This window comes from Amborella trichopoda, chromosome 9 (genome assembly GCF_054954075.1).
Source record: "Amborella trichopoda isolate Santa Cruz 75 chromosome 9, AtrichopodaSantaCruz75HAP2 v2.0, whole genome shotgun sequence".
Classification (NCBI taxonomy): domain Eukaryota; kingdom Viridiplantae; phylum Streptophyta; class Magnoliopsida; order Amborellales; family Amborellaceae; genus Amborella; species Amborella trichopoda.
Window position 1 is genome coordinate 44199264 of NC_142344.1, and position 21484 is coordinate 44220747.

Below are 21484 nucleotides of genomic sequence, written 5' to 3' on the forward strand. Positions count from 1 at the left end.
CATCGAATTTAATACCAGTCCATGCCCTTGCCGTAATCATTCAGATAATCGGAATTGTATATATCCTATTCTAAGGATATAATCCGGGCCATTGTTTGATATTCACGCCACATGGCATGTAGATTTGGTTTCAAATTCTTTTTAGTAATGATTTGTTTTTTAATTTAAACTAGTCATTTTGTCCTGCCCACATTGCTTTCGAGAATATTTAGGTTTAATTTCATGAGAGCTCCTCCACTGGAACTCTAGATTGTTCAGGTTCCCCTTTGTAGTTCCTATGTTACAGAATAAAGGTTGATTGTTTTTGTGATGAGTGATAAATATATGGATTTGTTGGCTGTATCTTTTTGTATGGCAAATTGTTGGACTGAGTCTTCATGTAAATCCATTGTTCAAAGCTTTTTGGACAAATTATGCCAGAAATAACTGTTTCCAAGAAACAAACAAGATGAAAACAATCCGATATATGGATGGATATCCATTAAGCCATGTCATAGTTCCAAGCACGATGTATAAAAAACATACAGAGCACACATTGGCATCCAAGCATTTTCAGTTCCAAATAAGAATAAGCAAGAAAACCTATCTGGATGGTACATCGATATCAGATCCTGTCATGTAAAAATGCTGAGATAAACACAGCTAAAGCACAAACAGAGAGACCCAACAAAGGACCAGCAGGAACCAACTTGCGAGTGGCTGCTAACCTTATACCTGATGCAGGCACAACATACAGAACATAATTACCAAATAGACCTTATCACAACTAAAGATTTCGAAGGACCAAATTTTTATAAGGTGTCAAACTTATACTGTAGAAGTAAGGTGCACCTTAAAATCTACCCAAAAGGGTTATTCTGGTGTTGAAAAAACCTGCAATTGATCATCTCGACCTCGAGATGTACAGACATGAAGAAAAAAAGGATTTCGAGTCATAAATAACACGTTATCTAAACAGTCCTTTTTCAAAAAAATTAAGTGTTCATAGATCTGGTTCATGTACACCATTAATGGAGCTTTAAATTTTATAATTACGTGTGTTTATAGATTTTTAGTTTATACGGGCTTCCGGCACATGCACTGCATCCTCTAGCAAGATTTAGAGGTGTACCTTACTTTGATTGTTTAAGGTTGAGACCTTATACAATCACACCCGATTTCTAGTACATGTATGTATGCTCCTTAACAAAACAAACAAATATCCTTACCAAAACAAACAACATGCGGTATACACTAGGAGGCGCATCTCAAAACAGCGCTATGTGCTTTGGTGGGATGCACCAGCATATGCGCCGCATCCCACCACATATGCGGCCGCGTAGTGCATCACACCGCATATGCGGCCGTGTCCGCATCACACTACATAAGCGCCCAAACAGCGTCATAAAAAAAAACCCTCAAAATGGGGTCTTTAGGTATTTTTTCCCTCCGAATAAGGGGGGAAAGGGTTTTGGGGAGTTGGGGGGGGGTGTGGGGGGGGTGATTTAAACCCCCAAAACAGTAAAAAACAGCCACTTTCGTAGCTCTTTTTCCATCCAATCAATCAAAAAAAAAAAAGAATAGCAGAAATTGTTTTGTGAGAAAATCTTTCAATTTTGTCTTGGTGGATCTTTGCCTGTTGATCAGAATTAGTTTGCATGTTGATATGAGGAAGTTTGAGCGAAAATTTGACAACATATCGAGGGTTTCAAAGGGCTGAGAAGACGTCGATATTGTCTTCTAAGTTCTGTTGTCTTCTATAAAGTTAGTTACAAATTTCTAGTTTCTACTTTCTAATGTCTTCTATGATCGATCAGGGGATAGTGGATACAAAATCTCCGACAGCTTATGCTTTTGGAGTTAATGAATAAATTACGTACCTCCTATCACATAAATCACCTCCATATTTTTTTCATACATTAACTATTTTTGAGACTTTTTAGAATTTTTTTTATATTTATTGACCGCATCGGGTTGATGCACCTGCATCTGGACCGCATCGAGCTGCATCCCCCATTTTAAGACAATGCTATCTAGCATTATGCATTTCTTTATAAGTTTATACATGATTGTTTTACTGGAAATGTCAGTTTATATAGTAAGAACGAAAAGCATTAAGCATACCAAATACTGCAGAAAAGAGAAGAGCCGACCCAAACCCCAGTGCATCTGCAACAATTCTTGTTTCAGGAACTTGCATTAGAAAATAAGCCTGAAAAAAGTCATGCAGTCCAATCTTCAGTGAAATAGTAATTTCATAAAATGCCATACTTAATCAAACTAGGCCATAATGAAAATATTCTCAGCAAAGAAATATTTCCTAATCAGCGGTTATCTCTAAGAAAAATTAAACCAAAGTGATCAATATAATTGCTTGCCACTGGTTATTAAATGACTATGTAGGTTTTATTTTTTATTACTCAATAAGAAAGAGGAGCGTGGAAATTGAAATATTTCAAAACCTCTATAATTGAGCATATTGAAAGGACAAGTTGAACGGATCCATCCGTACACACACTAGGTTGAATTGAAAGAGCGAGAGAGAGAGAGAGAGAGAGAGAGAGAGAAAGAGAGAGAAAGATGGCATAAACTCTGTAATTGAGCATATTGAACAGACATGTTACATAGGTCCATCTGTACACATCAGTGATTTGAAATTCCCCGATCTGGATTGAAAATCGTCGATCTAGAAAGGGAATCGCCTCAGAACCGTCAAGTTCTTGGGTTCAATTGGCTGGTTCATTTATTCTACAAGATATCATACATATAACACAAAGCATTGATGGTTTTTCGGTCACTGTGAATGACTCTTCCATGTGAGATCTGAAGTTCGAACCACCTTATATGGCAGACATAATATATTATATTGTTTTTAATATATGGCTTTTAAGTTTTAGTTTTAAAGGTTAAAAAAACCTGAAGGTTCAGACCACCGACCTTGTGGTTGGTAATATATGGCTTTTAAGTTTTAGTTTTAAAGCTTAAAAAGACCTGAAGGTTCGGACCACCGACCTTGTGGTTGGCAATTGCAAGGTCAAACCCCACACACACACAAAAATAGTGTCAAGAAATATGGTTTTAGTAATGGAAATCTTTGTGACAGCCTTAAAATATATTTTCATATTTAATTATAAAATTTAAAACTTCAAAAATAGTGTAGATTGAGCAGATCTATGAAACTTGAAAATCTTGAAAATTGACAGTCAAAAAATGCGTTACAAGATGCATTATTTCAAGAACTTGAAATCTATTTTTTTCTCATGTCCATGCATCTTGATATCAAGATGAACAATTTGGTTTCTATAAGGCCTAGGCTTTATGAAAACAAAATAAAGCCTCACCTCAAATCCTCGTCCTGAAAGCACTTTCGGCAACATAAATCTCCATGATGGCTATAAAATCAATTTCCAACATCGACAATGTAATTCGAAACTAAAAAATTGGTACAGATCTTGCGGATCTATGAATACTTATTTTTAGGATAAAATGAACGGTCTAGATGATTTGTTATAATATATACTATTTTTGGAGCTTGAAATCCTTTTTTATTTCACAACCATAATGTTCAAGCCAAGATGATCGATGTAAAGCTTGAATTGCAATTTTCGATGAGTTATGAGGAGAGGCTTTGCTTATTTTGATACGGTTGCAGCCCTATCAAACCATTTTCCTATATATATATACATATATATAACAACCGACAAAGTGTCTATCTTTATACATGGGGGAGTGATTTCATGTGATGGTTTAATAGTGTAATACAATGAAGCAATCTTCAAAAACCATGCTAAGGGCATTTGTCCGACCTCGACTTTTACATATACACTCTTTCCATTTGGCTAAACAATTATGAAAAAAACAAAATTTGAAAACACACCCTGAAAAGTGATTTCTTAACCCAATTAGCATAGGCCGTCCATTTGGTGAGATGCCTAGATCTAGGCCTAAGAGTCATTCTTTTTCTTTTCGTAATTTTGTAAATGGTTTATTTTCATTAGATAAATAGTGCTAAAAAAGAAAATTTAAATTTGAATTCGTTGAGGCCTAGATCTCAAAGTTCACCAAATGGACGGTTCAGATTCATTGTTAGAGAGGAACCTGTTTAACCATAACTACGGAGCAAATTAAAAGTTTTATTTTTTTGGTTCAATTGTTGGGACGAAAGCGCATGTGCGAATTTTAGGGTCATACAAATGCCACATCCCTATCATGAAGCTGAGCCCAAACAATTGGGATAAGGTTCGGATGATGATGATATATATATCTTCTCTTTTTGTAAAAAAAAATTAGTTTGCCGATCTAGCCAACCTAGATCAATGGGCAAATGATCGCACCCCACTGATCCACTTTTTTAAACGCACACACATTGACTTGACAAAATCTCTGTAATTAAGCATATTGCAAGGACAAGTTACATGGGTCCATCCGCATAAACACTGAGTTGAATTGAGAACGGGAGAGAGAGGGAAAGAGAGAGCGAGATCCTTCAAACACTATTAAAGAGTGGGGAGAGAGAGAGAGAGAGAGAGAGAGAGAGAGAGAGGGGGAAGAGAGATTGAAAGAGAAGAGAGTTTAATATAGAGTGGCTTAAGAGTCCAATAGACCTCATGCACCTGTCAAACTGGAAAAATGATAATATTGCCCATACAAACTGGAAATGGGATATATAGGTCCTAATAACTACAAGAAAGTGAAACAACTACTGGCCACATAGACTGGAAATAGGATATATAGAGAAATAAATATAAAAGGTCTTCTCATACTCCCTCTAAAGCCGGAGCATAAATGTCACCAATTCCCAGCTTGGAACAAATTGTTTGGAGCAGATTAGGACCAAGGGCTTTGTAAAGATGTTTACCAACTGTGCCGTAGATTTCACATATGGAGTAGACACCTGCTTACTAGAAGCCTTCTCTCAAATAAAGTGACAGTCAGCTTCAATATGTTAGTACTCTCATTAAACAATAGATTACAGGCTATATAGGTTGCAGCGTTATTACCACAATACATATTCATAGGCTCAACTACAGTACACTCCATACCATGTACCAGTATCTTCAACCACATCAACTCACATGTAGTATTTATCAATGCTTTATATTTTGCATCTATACTAGATCTAGCCATAACATTTTGTTTCTTACTTCACCGTATACCACATTTCCACCAATAAATGTATAATAGCATGTAGTAAACCGCCAGTCAGATTAAGAACCTGCCCAATCAACATCAGGGTAACTTTCAATGATCAAATGATTATTTGGCTTGCAATCAGACATCGACCTAGAGCTCCCTTCATATACCATAGTGAGGAATCTTAGGAGAGTGCATAAAGTGACTCACTACACTTGCGGCAAAAGCAATATTAGGCCTAATGAGGGTCAGATGATTAGCCTGCCTATTAGTCTTTTGTACCTTCCTAGATCCTCAAACAATTCCCCATTATCAGCCCACAATTTTGTATTCAGATGCATATGAGTATCGACTAGTTTAGCACCTAATGTTCCAGTTTTTGTTAACAAATCAGTCATGTACTTTCTTTGGGACAAGCTAATGCCATGCTTTCATCTGGCTACTTTAATTCCTAGAAAACACCTTATCCAAATCCTTTGTCTGAACATATTATTTTAGATGTCTCTTCAAATGATTGATTCCTTCTTTATCATTGTCTATTGTCTATATGATAATGTCATCAGCATATACAACTAAGGCAATTATCTTAAACTTTTGTTTCCAAATAAACACCGCCTGATCTACATGGCCGTATAGAAATCCATATGCCACAACAATTGCGACAAATTTCTTAAACCTTGCACGTTGGAACTGCTTCAAACTGTAAATGGCTTTCTTCAACTTACACACTTTCTCTGATTTTCTCTAATTGCCCTTGAGTAACAAACCCATGTGGCTGCTCCAAATACACCTCCTCTTATAAGTCACCATAGAGGAAGGCATTCTTCACATCAAGCTTCCACAGTAGCCAGCCTTGTTTCATCATCATCATAGCATTTTTCCAATTAATTGGGGTCAGCTACACAAATCCTGGTCCGCCATTCTACTCTATTTAAGGTCATACCCTCAATGAGGCCATAAGTCCCCATATCTTTTTGAACTGCTTCCAACCACGTCCTTTTCAGTCGATCCCTTGCCCTTTTCAATCCTTCTACTTGAACTAACTCCTTCTACTTGAACTAACTCGCACCTCCTAATAGGTGTTGTATTGGGTCGATGCCACATATGGCCAGCCCACTTAAGTCTACTATATCTCATCTTATCGCCTATTGGTGCCACACCTAAACTTTTCCAAATGAATTCATTTCGGATTCTATCCCTTCTTGTCTTGCCACTCATCCATCTCAACATCATCATCTCTGCTACACTCATTTTAACAGTGGCCAGCCCTTGTTTGCTGCTACAAAATATGACTAACACTGAATTAAGTTTAGCAACAAGAACAAAACTTACAGAGTAATCAATGCCAAAGTTTTGGGTGTATCTTTGGCAACCAAGGGGCTTTTAATCTCTCAATGGTTCCATTAGGTTGATATTTTATTGCATAAACCCTGCGACACTCAACAGTCCTTTTTCTAGCTGGTAACTCGGTGAGCTCCCATGTATCATTCAATTTGGGTGCATCTATTTCCTCTTCCATTGCTTTCTTCCACCTAGTATGAGAAAGGGCTTATTGATAAGACTTTTTTTTTTTATAATGTTAACCTTGCTTATTGATAAGACATAGGGATACAAACAAATGAAAGACCTAAAGAAAAACTTTGATAATTTCTGAAGGTACCAAAATGAGCAATGAGAAGTTGAGCACAAGACCTGTACCTTTATGGAAGACGACATGTACATTATCATCACCAGACAAAGAATGTGATTTAGAAGCAGGAAGTGGAACTATAGAAAAGGACGATGATTGAGTGGCTGGCTGAGTAGGTGGAGGGTGTCCATCCCATAGTTACCGAAATCTCTCCACCGACCTCATGGTTCCAGTTCCAAAACCTGATTTTGCGTTTCCGTTAAGGAATCTCTACGGAAACCATTTTTCGGAACCAAGGAAACTAGATCCCTTAATTTCGGAATCTCGATTCAACACTTCTTTAGAAACCATTTATTGGAACCAAGGAAACTCGACTCCTTAATTTCGAAACACATCTTTGAAAACTTGAACCCACTAATTGCATGTAGACGTTCCCAAATATATCGAATATGGATTCAAGCGAGGATTAAATCTTTGATTCCATGTCAATTGGAGTAGAAATCTTCCTTCGAATACTTCTAGTGGTTGCAGGGTTTCATTATTTTTCTTGTGCCACCCTGGATGGCCTTTACTTTAAATTTAAAATATAATTGGTAAACACAACACATACAATTAAAAGTAAGACCATGGCGTAGACATAATCCAATTTTGTCTTTACAATAATGAAGTCAAAATCACAATTTAGGAATACTTGTCTTTTGTATATAATGACCATAAGTTCAATAGTCAACACAATCACTTTAAAATTCGAGAAACCTTCTAATAAGAGACATCTAATATAGGTTCTAAAGTTGATGAGGCTCAAGATGTGCTTGTGGCTTCTTTCTCCATAAAAATGAAATCTTGAGTCTTGGTAGGGGTCATCAAATTCATACCATAGCCCATATTATTGTAAATCTCGATCTCAAACTGGCATAGAACTCTGATTTATATACTTTAAAACTTGATTCCAAATATGTTAAAATCATGATTCGAAACAACAACATATCTATGTTCCACATATGTCAGAAACTCGATTCTATAGATGTTGAAAGCTCGACTCCCCATATTAAAGAATCTTGACCCCGAGTGTCGACTCCAGGGGGATGGGAATCCCGATTCCAAGGAGGACAAAATCTGGATTCCATAGGTGGATGAAACTTGGTTCTATTTCGGTAAAACACGATTCTCAAAAACTAGGAATATCGTTCCTAGCGATTCCTAATGTATGGAAAATGATTCCTAAGACAGGAATCTTCTATCCGGCCGCGATTCCAGTTCCTAAAACTATTCGGGTTTCCAGGCATTTCCAACAACTATGGTCCATCCTATACTTTCCTTCTTGTGTAAACCTTTATAGGCCGCTCCTAAGGGATATCATGATATATAGATGTAATAGGTTCAGCAGTCTAGGTAACTGAGACGATGAAAAAGCATCAACAAGATTAGGAAAAGGAGCTATAGAAGATGAGGATTTTTAAGCTTCTTCTGGAGCTGGATAAAGGAATCTACATCAAGCATATAACCCTCATTTAAAGAATAAGGAGTATTTTAAAAAAAAGTAACATCAACACAGACAAATTCTTTCATGAACCAGGATGTTAGCAATGATGACCTTCTAGAAGCATGAATACCATAGAAAAACACACTTGATAACTTGAGAATCCAACTTATCATTATCAGTATCTAATATATGAACGAAGCATACACACCCAAACCCTTGAGGAGAAACAACAAATATTGGAGTATCAGGAAAGAGCACAGCGTGTAGTGTTTTTTTATTCAAACTAAAGAGGGCACATGATTAATTAAAAAACATAAGGTCAACAGGGCATCTCCCAATTAAACTTTTGGAACATGCACATTAATTAATAGAGTTCAGGCTACTTCAAGTAGACATTTCATTCTATCGAGGAGTATGCGCACAAGAAATTTGATGTAAAATTCCATTTTGACTAAAATAATTTTGAAACTCTTTAGAAAGATAGTATTTAGCACTATTAGAACATAAAACATACAAATTCTTACTAAATTAGGTTGAATCTCCTCATGAAATAATTTCAAAATGGAGAAAGTATTATATCTATCCTTTATTTGAAATAATAATGTTATTAGTGAATAATTATCCACAAAAGTAACAAAATATCTAGGACTAGACAAATGTTGTACACCAGCAGGGCCCCACATATCATAATGAACATATGTAGATGAAACAGATCTCTGTTTATCAATTCCATGATGAAATGACACCCTATGCTGCATGCTTAACTGACAACCCTCACATGCTAAAGTAGACACAGACCCTAAAAAAGGAGATAACAACTTCAAGTTATTGAGGGAAGGATGACGTAACCGATCATGTCATAAAAAAGGAGAAGGATAAAAGGTTACAGAATAGGAAGAGATTTGGTTGATTTACTCGTACAAAAAACTCAAAGGAAACCATGGAACATAGAGGACAAGGAACACAAATAAAGTAGGCATAACTGTACCCGGTTCGCACACGATAGACAACGGTAGTAACAGAGGAATTAAAAATACACCTATCTAGAGATACAACAACAGAGGACTCACCAGCCTTCCAATTAGAAGCTCCTGAGTCAATAACCGAAGGAGTAGATCTCTGAGATGTAAAAAGTAAAGAAGTACTTGAGTTGGCAAGGGTGGCAATGGAAGTGGAATAGTGGATTGTAGGTTGTTGTACTTGCTTAAAAAGGTTATTATATTCTTGTCATGAAAGCACAACAGAGTCACCAGCAGAATTTGACTGTGGTTGATAATCACTAGATCCATCTAGACAAATATCATCACTCTTAAGATGTATAAGTAACGTCATTTGCCCAAGAAGGCTTACCAACCTTATCCCCGCACTTATCATCTGTATGCTTTGTACAAGCATAATGCATATACTTTGGAGTACCACAACCCCTGCCTCAATCATCTCTACCACGGCCTCTTCCTGAGTCACGACCACGTCCCTAACCTCTGCCTATATCACTACTCCCCATAATGTATTCAACGTCGATCCATCTCTAACACGCAAGTCAAAAGATGGCATCAGAAGGGAAGATATACTAACAGTTGAATGCGTGCACATACATTATTGAGGGAAGGTAGCTCATTGCTTGCCAAAATCTGTTCACGAGTTGGAAGATACTTAGGATTAAGACCCGATGAAAATTTGGAAACTCTGAATTCTTCATCCTGCTTCCTCTATCATTCCACATCACTAAATATAAGCTGATGCAAATTTAGTTCTTCCCACTTCCTCTCAGGGCACTATAACATCACTCAAACTCTTATTACCATGTTACAATTGAAACATTTTCTCAAACAATTCATATATCTGAGAGATATTCCTATGTGATGAATATGTTTCTTTCAGAGTGTCCCAAATTTCTTCAGCATTGTTGAGAAACATGTTCCTTGTCCTCTATTTAGAACCAACTCATAATTGCATCATTCTTTCTCATCCACTCTTCATATCTAATATAAATTCACTAAGTGTTACAATCCCGCCCCCTTACCCCTGCTGCCCGCCGGCTAGTACGGCAAGGGTAAGGGGGCGGGGTCGTGACACTAAGCTTGTCTTAGGTCAAGTATTTCAATTTCGGGGTTTAATTTCATTAGCCATGAGCATACAAATAAAAGATAAAGGAGGCAATCAGGGTCAACAAAATACATTCACTCACACCAAGCCTAGTGCAATGATGCTAGGAACTTTTTTAAAGCTTAATCCGACCGATTCAGTCGATTCCCGATCCGGATCGCCGATTCGCCGATCTGGATGGGTTTTTAAGATGCCCGATCAGGGTCACCGATCCCTTTTTAAACCACTGGTTCAGCCACATAACCGTGCTGAAATTACCCAAGATCAGCTCTAGAACATTCCACATGTGCATGTTTGAGATGGGCACTGGATTCAATAGTCAAACCACCGTCACCTATTGATTATCCTTGGAATCTCTATCTTTTTCTTTGTCGAGGATCAGTTCAACAATGAAATCTTGTATCTATTAAAAGATCTTGTTTTCATCTAAGTATATATCAAAGATTGATGGCAGATCCCAATCTATAAGCCGCTGATTTTCGATACAATCAGCGTCAAAATCAAGAATGTCCTCATTCAAATCGAAAACTTTATAGTGATATTCCTTGCGTCTAGGTTTTCTATCACTTTTCTCTTGACTCAACTATTCACATAGAGCATAGAGGTGAAAAGGATTGTATTCAGCATCTTCTTGGGCCGAAAAATCACCTTCTTCACCATGAATAATGCTCACAAACTGTTGCACTAGCTGTTGAATTTGTTGTTTACGTTCTTCAATTTCTTTGTCTTTAGGATCACAAAGTAAGTCTATGAAAACCCCCTTCCACGTCCTCTTCTTGCTGCCATAGATTCACCGAAATCACAAACCCTATGTAGAGAATCAACTAAACCTTTTTGAAATCAGCAAGATCTAGACTGACTCGGAAAAACTTGGCCCAAAATCAGCAAACCCTAGACTCAGGTATAGTTTCCCGGCATTGGTGTTAAAGAAACCTGAACTCTTATACCAAATTGAACTAGAGAAATTGAGAACACACTAAAATCAACAAGAATGTTTCAGGCCAAACACAACAATAACTTGGAGAAACCTAGGGTTTCCTCCTCACCTGAAGCAAGGGTTCCAAGAGCCTAAGCTTTTATTTCTCTTTCAATTCTAAAAATCACATGGAATGAGCCAAAAGGCCTCATGCACCTCTAACCATATTCTATATATGTTCAAAGGATACTTAATTGTCCATATAAGTGAGAAATTAACTCCCATGTCCTATCTTACGCATAAAAGTCTAGAATACCCTTATTAAAAATTCTAGCAATAACCCTATGAACAATAACCCGTGAATAGTACCCGTGAATGGTAATTACAAATAATTACCAGTGAATTGTAAAAAAAAGTATAAAGAAAAATATAGAATACCTAAAAAATTTAAAAACCCTAAACCTAAAATCAAACTATACATCCTTTGAAATTGAGTAAAACTTAAAAATAATATTAATATTGTCCTGCATCATTTTATACTACATATGACATTCAACCACCTATTATAGCTAATTTTTCTTTTTCCTTTTGGTAACTAAATCATAGCTATCTGACTGGAAAAAGAAAATAGACACTAGATTAAGAGAGATCAAACAAAGCTTAATACAGTAGGTTTCTTCCACTCAGGATGCTTAAATTTTTTTGTGTTCCTCCTCGGCAAAACATTCTTCTTAGCAAAGGCAGACTTTCACATTTAACATATAAAAACCTATCCAAAACTTAGTAAGCCATTGTAAAAGACTTGAAATTTTGTGGGACAGAATCAAAAGGATACAAGTCATACTTGAATCAGAGACCAAAAAGAGGAAAAGGAAAAAAAAATCTAAAACTTCATGTGGCACTATATGCTTAGGAAGAATTTCCCTTTGCATAGATGTATACACAACAAAAAATTTACTAAAAAAGAAAAAAATAAAACAGCAGAGTATCACTTACTGTTGCCATCAGGATACCACCAGATACTCCTCCAATAAAAGATCCCTTACTTCCAGACCTTGTATCTGTATTCATATAGTTCTTCTTTAGATAACAGTCACACAAGTACAATGTATTTCTTTATTAATGGTTAGCACATATCATAAGGGTATTGTGGTCACTAAATTCTTATATCACCATAGCTGAGGGAATTTTTCCAAAATTATGCTTAGAGAAATCAATTATTAGTAATATCTTTTACTCAACATGGTACCTGTGAGGAAGCTTCAAAGCGCCATGGGGATCAAGGGGAAGCCATAAGGCTCTCGCAATCAATAATTAGTTCAGAAACACAAAAAACAACAGTAAGGGGTGCTCTACATCCAGCAATTTCCACAAATCTACCAATGGTTGGCATAAATCCATCCAACGTTTTGAAATTTCACAAGATGACCACCATCAATTGGTCAAGGTAGAAGTCATTGGTCACCCCTAAACATTAAACCAATGTGATGATGTTTCCTTGATGCTAATACTGGAAAGGTGAATACAAATTCTACTAAAAGATAAAGCAAGCCTTATTCACCCAAACGTTAAAAATCAGAAAATCATCACTGGTTCAAGGATTTGTTTCACATTTTCATTTAAAATCTTTATAAGGTCAAAAAAGAACATAGCAATAACAAAAGAAAAGGAAAACAAATGAAATTTCTCTAGTACACTCACAAATGAATATCATTAGCTAAAAAAAGAAATGGTAGATTCATAGGATTTTCTATAGGGATCTACCACTCGAAAACTCCCATACAAGGATTTAAACTCAAGTAAATCAGCGTAATCCGATAACAATCAACGGATTCAAGTTTATATCTCCAGTGGAATGCACTTGCTATGGCAACTTTGAGGTTGTTGGTTTCAACCAACCTACCCACCAAAAACTAGGACAAATTTGATGTGGAAACGAAAGAAAAAATATGAAATAATTTTATCATTAACAATTGAAACATGAATGGAAGGAGAAAAGTTTGAATAATTGGGATTTGAACCAAAACTTGTTGAATTTTATTTGATCTCTTCATCAACCAGTAGGGCGATCTAAAATTTTTTATAAGTAGCATCGCCATCTGATTCATTTCCATTCCTCATGGAATTCAAAGTAGGGCCTTAGGAGCAAGAGTTAAAAGAGGACCAATACTTTCTCATTTTTAGGAGAAATTATACAGAATTTTGGGGTGTCCTCCTTAGTGTCTTCCTCACCTAAACCTAGCAATTTCCTCAATCATTTAGTCCTTAAGAAACTAGAAATTTGTGTTGCTCATTATAAGTCGAGATTAGCATGAGATGCCATGTAGACTCCGCAACCTATGATAGGAATTTTTCTTTTTTCTTTATCTTTTTCTTTTTTCTTTATCTTTTTCTTTTTTATTGTTAATTGTACTTTATTGTTTCAAATATACAAGCATAATTGCTTTACATCTTCACAAAATAAAAATAATTAGATAAAAGATCAATAGTCCATTCTTGTGCCTATGAGTCCACAACATCATACAATGCTCTTGGAAACAGTTTAGGAAGCACCTTCAACCTTGAACAAATCATCATCATCATCATCATCATTAGAGCCTTTTCCCAACTATTTGGGGTCAGCTATACGAATCCTGGTCTGCTACTCTACCCTATCAAGGACGATACCCTTAGTGAGGCCATACGTCTCTATATCTTATCTTGCTACATCCAAGCATGTCCTTTTGAGCCTACCCGTTGCCCTTTTAGCCTTCCACTCGAACCTAGGTGCACTCCCTAACATGTGTTGTACTGGGTTGGCGCTGCACATGGCCAACCCACCTAAGTTCAACTTTCAAGCCTGAACAGATATCCAAAATATTTTACAAGATATATGGTAATTTCCACGGGTACCAACCTTAGTAGCTCATGTGATAACATTACAAAATCCCTACCGGCAATGATGGAAGAACTCGGTTCCAAATTTCAGAGATTAATGGCCCATTGGCTTACGCTGCGTTTCCCTTTGCAGCTGCATGTTGAGCCCAAGAATGTCAATATGATCTCTACGAAATCTCATATTCATGCCCAATCCCATGACTTTACATAACTCCCGTCAAGATTTAATTTTTTCAGTTCCTTCAAGAAGTGAGGACCAGTTAAGGGTTTCAACGTTTCTCAGTTGGCATATTCCGCAACGGATTTACACTGATAAAGAAATCAACAGCTGATAACCCCATAGTCCTTTCCTATGTTGTAGCCCAGAAAACAATCATCTCCCTAAAGTTCTTGTATAGCATCATTGAAAAGTCTTTTTTTTTTTTAATAAAAGTCCTTTTGTTTCTTTATAACCATGATGACCATAAAATTGTGATTATGGCCAATCTCCATAACATGCACACAAGAGATGGTAAGGGAGGAGCTATTGCTGAATTATGTATTGGACATTTACAGGACCACCCATGCAAAACCAAGGGATTGAAGGAAATAGCGTTGTACCTATGTTGCTACATCATTATGAAAAAGCAGATATGGAAATGTCTCTGCTCCTTTTTTTACCCATAATGCAAAGTTTTGGTATCTCTAGAGCTTGGACTCCTGATGCAGGGAGAAATAATTAAAATAAAAAAAATAATAAATGGGGAGAGAATATACCCTCTCTCTGGGTTTGCAAGGGAGTCCACCCCAAAAAGCTCTTTCCCAAGATCAACTTACTCAATTCGCATCTCTCTTCTCTTTACAATGAGGGACCTATTCCCTTTAAAAATACTTAGAAGAAAAAAAATAAATAAATAAGAACCCATAAAAAATAAACTCTCTCTAAAAAGTTACGTACATCTTTCCCTTATCTCTCTTTGTCTCATGCCTATCTCCCTATTTCCTCTCACGGGAATCTTTATCCCCTCCCAAAATCCTTCCCTAAAGATTAGTTCCCAATCTGTTCACCAAAATCCTTCCACTTAACAATCACACACCAAAATCCTTCCACTTAACAACTCACGCACCAAAATCCTCTCCCCTCCAACTTAACTTATCCTAGAGCTCTTCCTATTCCTAAGATAAAAATTAAAAAAATATATAAAATAAAAAATTAAACAACCCCAATTTTTATTTGCATCATTCTCCCAAGGTTGGGAGAAGCTCGACCTCGAGATTATACCAACTTGAAGAGGCCAATCAAATAAGTTCCACCATGCGCCTTGGTACTTTTTCTTCAATTTCTTTAATAAATTGATTCATCAAATACTTCGTGCTCATCTCGAAGTAGAACACAGGGATATCAGGCTCAATTGTGATATCTTTTTCTTTTTCAAGTTCCTTATAAAACTTGGGAAGATCGAGCTGAATACCAAGATTATGTGGTTGATCCTCATAGCATGGTTCTTGCATCACAATGTGATCGTCACATTCAGGATCAGCACCCTTAGTTAGTCGTGGGTCTCGATTCATCTCTACAACGAAATCTAGTGTCGGATCTTCATGATTGCAAACACCGTCTTCGTGATGAAGATTGTTCTCCAACTGTTGTAACCACTAATTCATTTCACCAAATTCCCTTCGAACATCCTCCATGACTTTGGTCAAAGTTTCTAAAACTTGCCCCAACCGATCATCCACGGGATTAGCTTTCAGTGACATTGCAATAGCTGGATCTTACTTGCTTTGATACCAACTGATGCAGGGAAGATGGAGGGAAAAAATAATTAAAATAAAAATAATAATAAAAGGTAAGAGAATATACCCACTATCAGAGTTTCCAAGGGAGTCCAGCCCAAAAGATCCATTCACAAGATCCAAATTCTTAATTAAAATCCAATTCTCTCTTTTCTTTACAAGGAGTGGCATCTTCCCTTTAAATACACTTAGAAGAAAATAAATAAGTAAATAAGAACTTATTTACACCTAGAAGAAAATAAATAAATAAGAACCCATAAAAATAAGTTCTCTCTCTAAAAATTCACGCACATCTTTCCCTGATCTCTCTCTCTCTCATGCTTATCTCCCTATTTCCTCTCGCACATCTATCTCCCTATTTCCTCTCACGGGAATCTTTATTCCCTCCCAAAATCCTTCCCTAAAGATTAGTTCCTAATCTATTCCCCCAAAAGCCTCCCACTTAACAATCACACACCAAAATCGTCCCACTTAACAACTCAAGCACCAAAATCCTCCGTCCTCCTACTTAATTTATCCTAGTGCTCTTCTTATTCCTAAGATAAAAATTTAAAATATAAATAAAATAAAAAATTAAACAACCCCAATTTTTATTTGCATCAACTCCTTGGCTCATCAAGGAATTGATGAACATTATCTTAGCCGGGATGTCCAACCACCCAAAAGCTTGTGTTCTTTGTGGAACCAGGACTTTCCAAGCACTTCAAGAAGTGACCGTAGCCTGGCCATTGCTGGAACTTGTCAGGGATTCATAAAATGAGCGCACTGTGAATGCACCTTTATGATTAAGACTCCAAATTAACCTTTCAATACCTCAGCATGAATGAACAGTGTGTTCAATAACCGTAGCAAGGCAGCTACAGCTCTGATTTCATGATACCTGAAGTTTTGAATAAATTGTACATTCCTTCTTTTTTTGGCGTATTAAACACTCTGTTCAATAAGTAGGTTTTGAGCAGGTAGCCACCTCCTGTATTAACATGCATGAAAATTAACACTAAGCATGGGAGTGTGTAATTTAAACTTGAGTGATTCACGATGATCAAAACCTATATATTTCTTTTATATAAGCTTTGTTAAAACACTCCATGGCTATAAGAAAGAGTTATGGGGATAAGGGATTTCCATATCGAAGCCCATTTCTGCCCTTAAAGTAAGAGGTATCATTAAGGAGTATGTATATATTTGAAGTTCATTGATTAAAAATTCTCAATTTAATTTGTCAAAGGCCTCATGGAGGTATATTTTTAAACAAAAGGCTCATTCTTTTTTTACCATGGATAAGCTCATGCGCAATTAAAGCCTTTGTGAAACTGCTTCCGTTTTGTAGAAAGGCATCCTGGACAGAGCTAATGATGCTGGTGAGCACCTCTTAAAGTATATTATCAAAGATTTTGCTTATAACCTTATAGATACATTGCAAAGGCTACTAGGCCAATAGTTGATGGTGCAGAGAACACCTTATAGATACATTGCAAAGGTTATTAGGCATATAGTTGATGCTGGAGAGTTTCTTATCTGAAATTAGAGTGACGAATGTTAAGAGATCGCATTATCGTTAAGAGACTGCATTATTGATTTCCTATGAGAGATGTCTTTTGCTACTTGTCATTTCCGAACCCATTATGTGCCCCTGTATTTTAAAAAATTCAGCATGAAAACCATTGGGTCCAAGGAACTTGTTTGGGCTTAGACTTGTTACAATATTAGCAATTTCCTCAGAGGTGACTTCTTTTTGGAGGAGTTGTTTTCTCTCTTGTTGATTTAGATTTCATGGGGAGAATCAGATTTGAAGGAGACTGGTTGCACTCTTCCTAGAGCTGTTGTAAAAGCTAGTAACTCCATGGATGACCTCCTCCTTGTTGTTGGAGATTAAGCCATCTTACTTTTTAAGTTTAGAAATGGTTGTTCCGCACTCCTAATAATTGTTTTTGAGAAAATAGAATTTTCTATAAGAATCACCATGGCAATCCAGTTTTGTGTTGGGCTTTATTACCAAAAAGAATCCTCATTCGAGAGTGCTACGGTGAACCCCTCTTGAGTTTTGTTTCCTCCCCTTAAATTTCAAAGTGATCTGTATTTAACTCAAGTTGTTCTTGTACCATATCTATTTTTTCGTCAATCCACCTTCAAGGAGAACCAAACCAAAGACATCTAAATTTCAAAACTTTAGGGCCTTTTGAAGCTTTTGAATTTTGGGTGGATGCCATTTCATGCCAACCATTTTTTTATAATCTCCAATTTTTTACAATCTCCTCACAATTTTATTCTTAAAACCTCATGTTCAAGACTTTCAAAGGTTTAGGTCCCCAATCAAGGAGCTGGTCAAATTGGAGTGCAACAGGTTGGGGTTTGAAGTCAGTATTGGTAAGCAATTTACTTTAGAGTTAAGGAAAGAACTGAGTAATTTGTTCGAAGCAATATTCTATCTAGCTTTTCATAGATAAAAGCTACTCCTACTTCGTTCTTTCCCCAAAAGCAATTGTAGCAGTGTTTCCTGAATTCTATGAGGCCACAATTGTTGATCATTTCTTAAAATTCCACTACATCTCTAAGGAATAGCTTTCCCTCTTCTTTATTCCACATAAATATTCTCGATGTAGAAATTAACTGCAATTAGCAATGGGTTTGGATTAGCAAGGGAGGCACGAATTCCAACAACGGGTCTCCACAAGTAAAATGGCTTTTTGAGAAGTACATTAAGGAGAGAGTACAAGCGGCAGAATATGAGGGTTTTGGTGAATTGTTGTGGACTGCTTTGGGGAGAGGAGGCAATGATTTGGAAATTCATGTCATTCATGTTGAAATTTGACATTACAACCCTTTTTACAGATAAATCATTCCACCGATTCTGCAAGTGTGGCTTCCGGAGCACTAACTGTATTGAGATGGATCCTTGAGGAAAGTGTCACCCAACCACAGACGTTTCCATGAGCTAACTTTGTCCCTAGCTTCTAACATATATTGCATCTACCTAATGAAATCTCCCTTGTATCATTTATGCTCCTCATTGCTCCTAAGGCATCCCTAGAAATAATTGTCAACGCCAAAGCAACGATTCATCACCTACTTCCTTAGGTGTGTCTTTTGGATTTCCAAAGCACCACCACCATTTTCTAATAAAACATCATTAGTTTGTTCGATTTTTCAGGTCCCCAACTCCTCGTAGCTTAGGAAGACACATTGTGTCCCAATTCACCAGGTTGTATTAACCTTTGTTGACTGACCATTTCCCAAGGAAATCACACCCTAATCATTTGCTCTTATTCCCCACACTTGTGGGAATTTTTACATGCACATTGCAAACCCTGATATGCCGGAATGTCGGAAAAAGGTAGCTTTGATAAACATAATCCTGACCCCCACTGACAGGTATATCGTCTTCCACATAGCTAGCCTACATCTAAATATTCTAAGGTGATTTCTTTTCTTTTGGCCTCATAAGTAAGAGATTTGAACCCAAAACCATACAGTCCTGACAAATAATCCATGCATACAGATGCACATGTTTGTTGTATCTTATCACATATCTTCCCACTGTCAAGTGCTATTCAATCCCTGTGAATTTCTCAAGGGTTGTGATACTAACTCCTGAGCATTAAAATCAAGATTAAAAGGCACATACTTTAGATTCTCCATGATATTAAAAAAGCCATTTAAAAATGACTATTTCATTATTATTCCGGTTTTCGAAAACCCATGATTTCCATGTAAAAATTATCCCGAAGAATTGCATACCTTACCTCGTCGATTCTAGTGTATAATAACATTGTCAGTCTATAACTTAATGGTACTTTTTTCTGCGTTCCATCCCCTAGTAGCTAAGACAGTTCAATTTAAACCCAACAAGAAAACCTCGATAAACCAACGAAAAAAGCACAAGTGCGAGGAAAATAATAACAATCAGCAGAAACACAGAGAACCCATTTTCAAACAAATTGAAAGAGAATACTGACCAATGACATTGCATCAACATTGCCAAAAAATAAAGGAATTAAAGGAAGAAAACCTACAGGCAAAAAGGCCTCCACCCAAGAGGAGCGTTCCATAGACAGCAGAAGCTGCAGGTGCAAGCTCTGATAGTTGAGCAATGCAACGTAAGGATCCAAACCCATTACCAATGTTTGTTCTGTAAAGACAGGAAGCTCCAGGAAAGTAGCCATGGCTGTAAAAATGAGAGCTTTTCTGACGAAGAAGAAAAGATGCGGAGAGGGGAGATGCGTGAGAGATCGAAGCAAGCAACATGTTTACTGGTAATTTACCCCATGACCAGGGGAGCGCTCTTTTCGCCAGCTGCGGGAACGGTAGGACGAGGGGACGATAAAACCAGGTATAATGTGATCCCGCGGGATCAATTGTATATCTGCTCCCTCCGGCAAAATACCTACCATGATTTTCGAAAGGGTGTGGTTTCTATAAGGTTGCAAATTTAACCGATCCAATTAAGGTGCACCTCCAAATTTTATCATAAAATGTAATTTTGGTAAAAAATAATTACTAGGATTACCTCAAAATCTATTTTCATATCTAATTATAAAATTTTAAATTTCAAAAATAGTTAAAATCAAGTAGATTTATAAACATATGAAAATATTGAAAATGGATGGTCTAGATAATGTATGGCAAGATGCACTATTTCTGAGACTTAATTTTTTATTTTTTCTCATATTCATACATCTCGATGTCGAGATGATCAATTCAAGTTTTTTTAGCATTAAAACAACCTTTTTTGATGGATTTTTGAGGTGCATCTGTAATTCTACATTTTAAGGTTACAACCTTATATAAACTTTTTCTTTTTAGAAAGGATGCAGTTTTACATGCTTAGGTTTTATGAAAACAAACTAAAGTTTCATTTCAATTCCTCATCTGGAAAGCATATGTTTTTAAAAAAAATTTATGGTCTAGATAATGTGTTACAATATACATTATTTTTAGAGTTTGAAATCTTAATTTTTTAGAACCATAATGATTAAGGACGTGACGATCAATTTGAATGTTTTTCCACGTCAAAGTTTCTATTTTCGGTAAGTTTTAAGGTAAAGCATTAGTTATTTAATAGGGTCGCGCCCTATCAAACTATTTTGAAAAAATTACAAAAAAAAAAAAAACCCTCAAGAGGAGACTTTCTAGACAACCTACCCCCAACAAAGTTTTGTACCAACTTTTACCCCCGGTTGAACTTTTTAAGCAAATACCCCCAAATCAAAAAAAGTCATATTTTTTTAACGAAAATGCCCATAATACCGGACTACCCCCATTTTGTGCTGGACTGCAAGCTTTTCAAATGGTATTTTGGTCTTCATTTTACCTTTTTTATGACTTGTGGGTATTTGCTAGAAAAGATAAAATTTGAGGTAACAAGTAAAAAAAAAATTGGTTGGGGGTAAGTTGCATAAGAAGTCTCTTCTTGGAGGTTATTTGTAATTTACGCAAATATTTTCATTTCCTTATTTTTGGGATGCACTTTATTAGACAAGTAATTTCAAAAGAAAAACAATGGATTTTCAGTTTTTACATCCCTAGATCTCAGAAAATGAGGTAAGGCTTTACTCATCTAATAGGACTGCAGCCCTATCAAACT

General features: G+C 36.5%; 1 protein-coding gene across 1 annotated transcript; it reads right to left on the reverse strand.

Moving 5' to 3' along the window:
- Positions 1–449: 449 nt before the first annotated feature.
- Positions 450–20340, reverse strand: LOC18439027 (Transmembrane proteins 14C). The gene is made up of 4 exons (XM_011626887.3): positions 19914–20340; positions 12244–12308; positions 2104–2191; positions 450–714 (listed from the first exon to the last, which is right to left on the reverse strand). Exons 1-4 carry the CDS (start codon positions 20143–20145, stop codon positions 605–607), a joined length of 495 nt encoding a protein of 164 aa, XP_011625189.1. The 5' UTR covers positions 20146–20340; the 3' UTR covers positions 450–604.
- Positions 20341–21484: the final 1144 nt, after the last annotated feature.

What these genes read in the sequence shown, in the direction of transcription:
- LOC18439027 (XM_011626887.3), bottom strand. Translation starts at nt 20,145, where the DNA reads ATGTTGCTTGCTTCGATCTCTCACGCATCTCCCCTCTCCGCATCTTTT. An exon ending in GGGTGGAGGCCTTTTTGCCT is followed by an intron (nt 12,309 to 19,913) that starts GTAGGTTTTCTT and finishes ATATGAATACAG; the next exon opens with ATACAAGGTCTGGAAGTAAG. An exon ending in GTGGTATCCTGATGGCAACA is followed by an intron (nt 2,192 to 12,243) that starts GTAAGTGATACT and finishes GACTTTTTTCAG; the next exon opens with GCTTATTTTCTAATGCAAGT.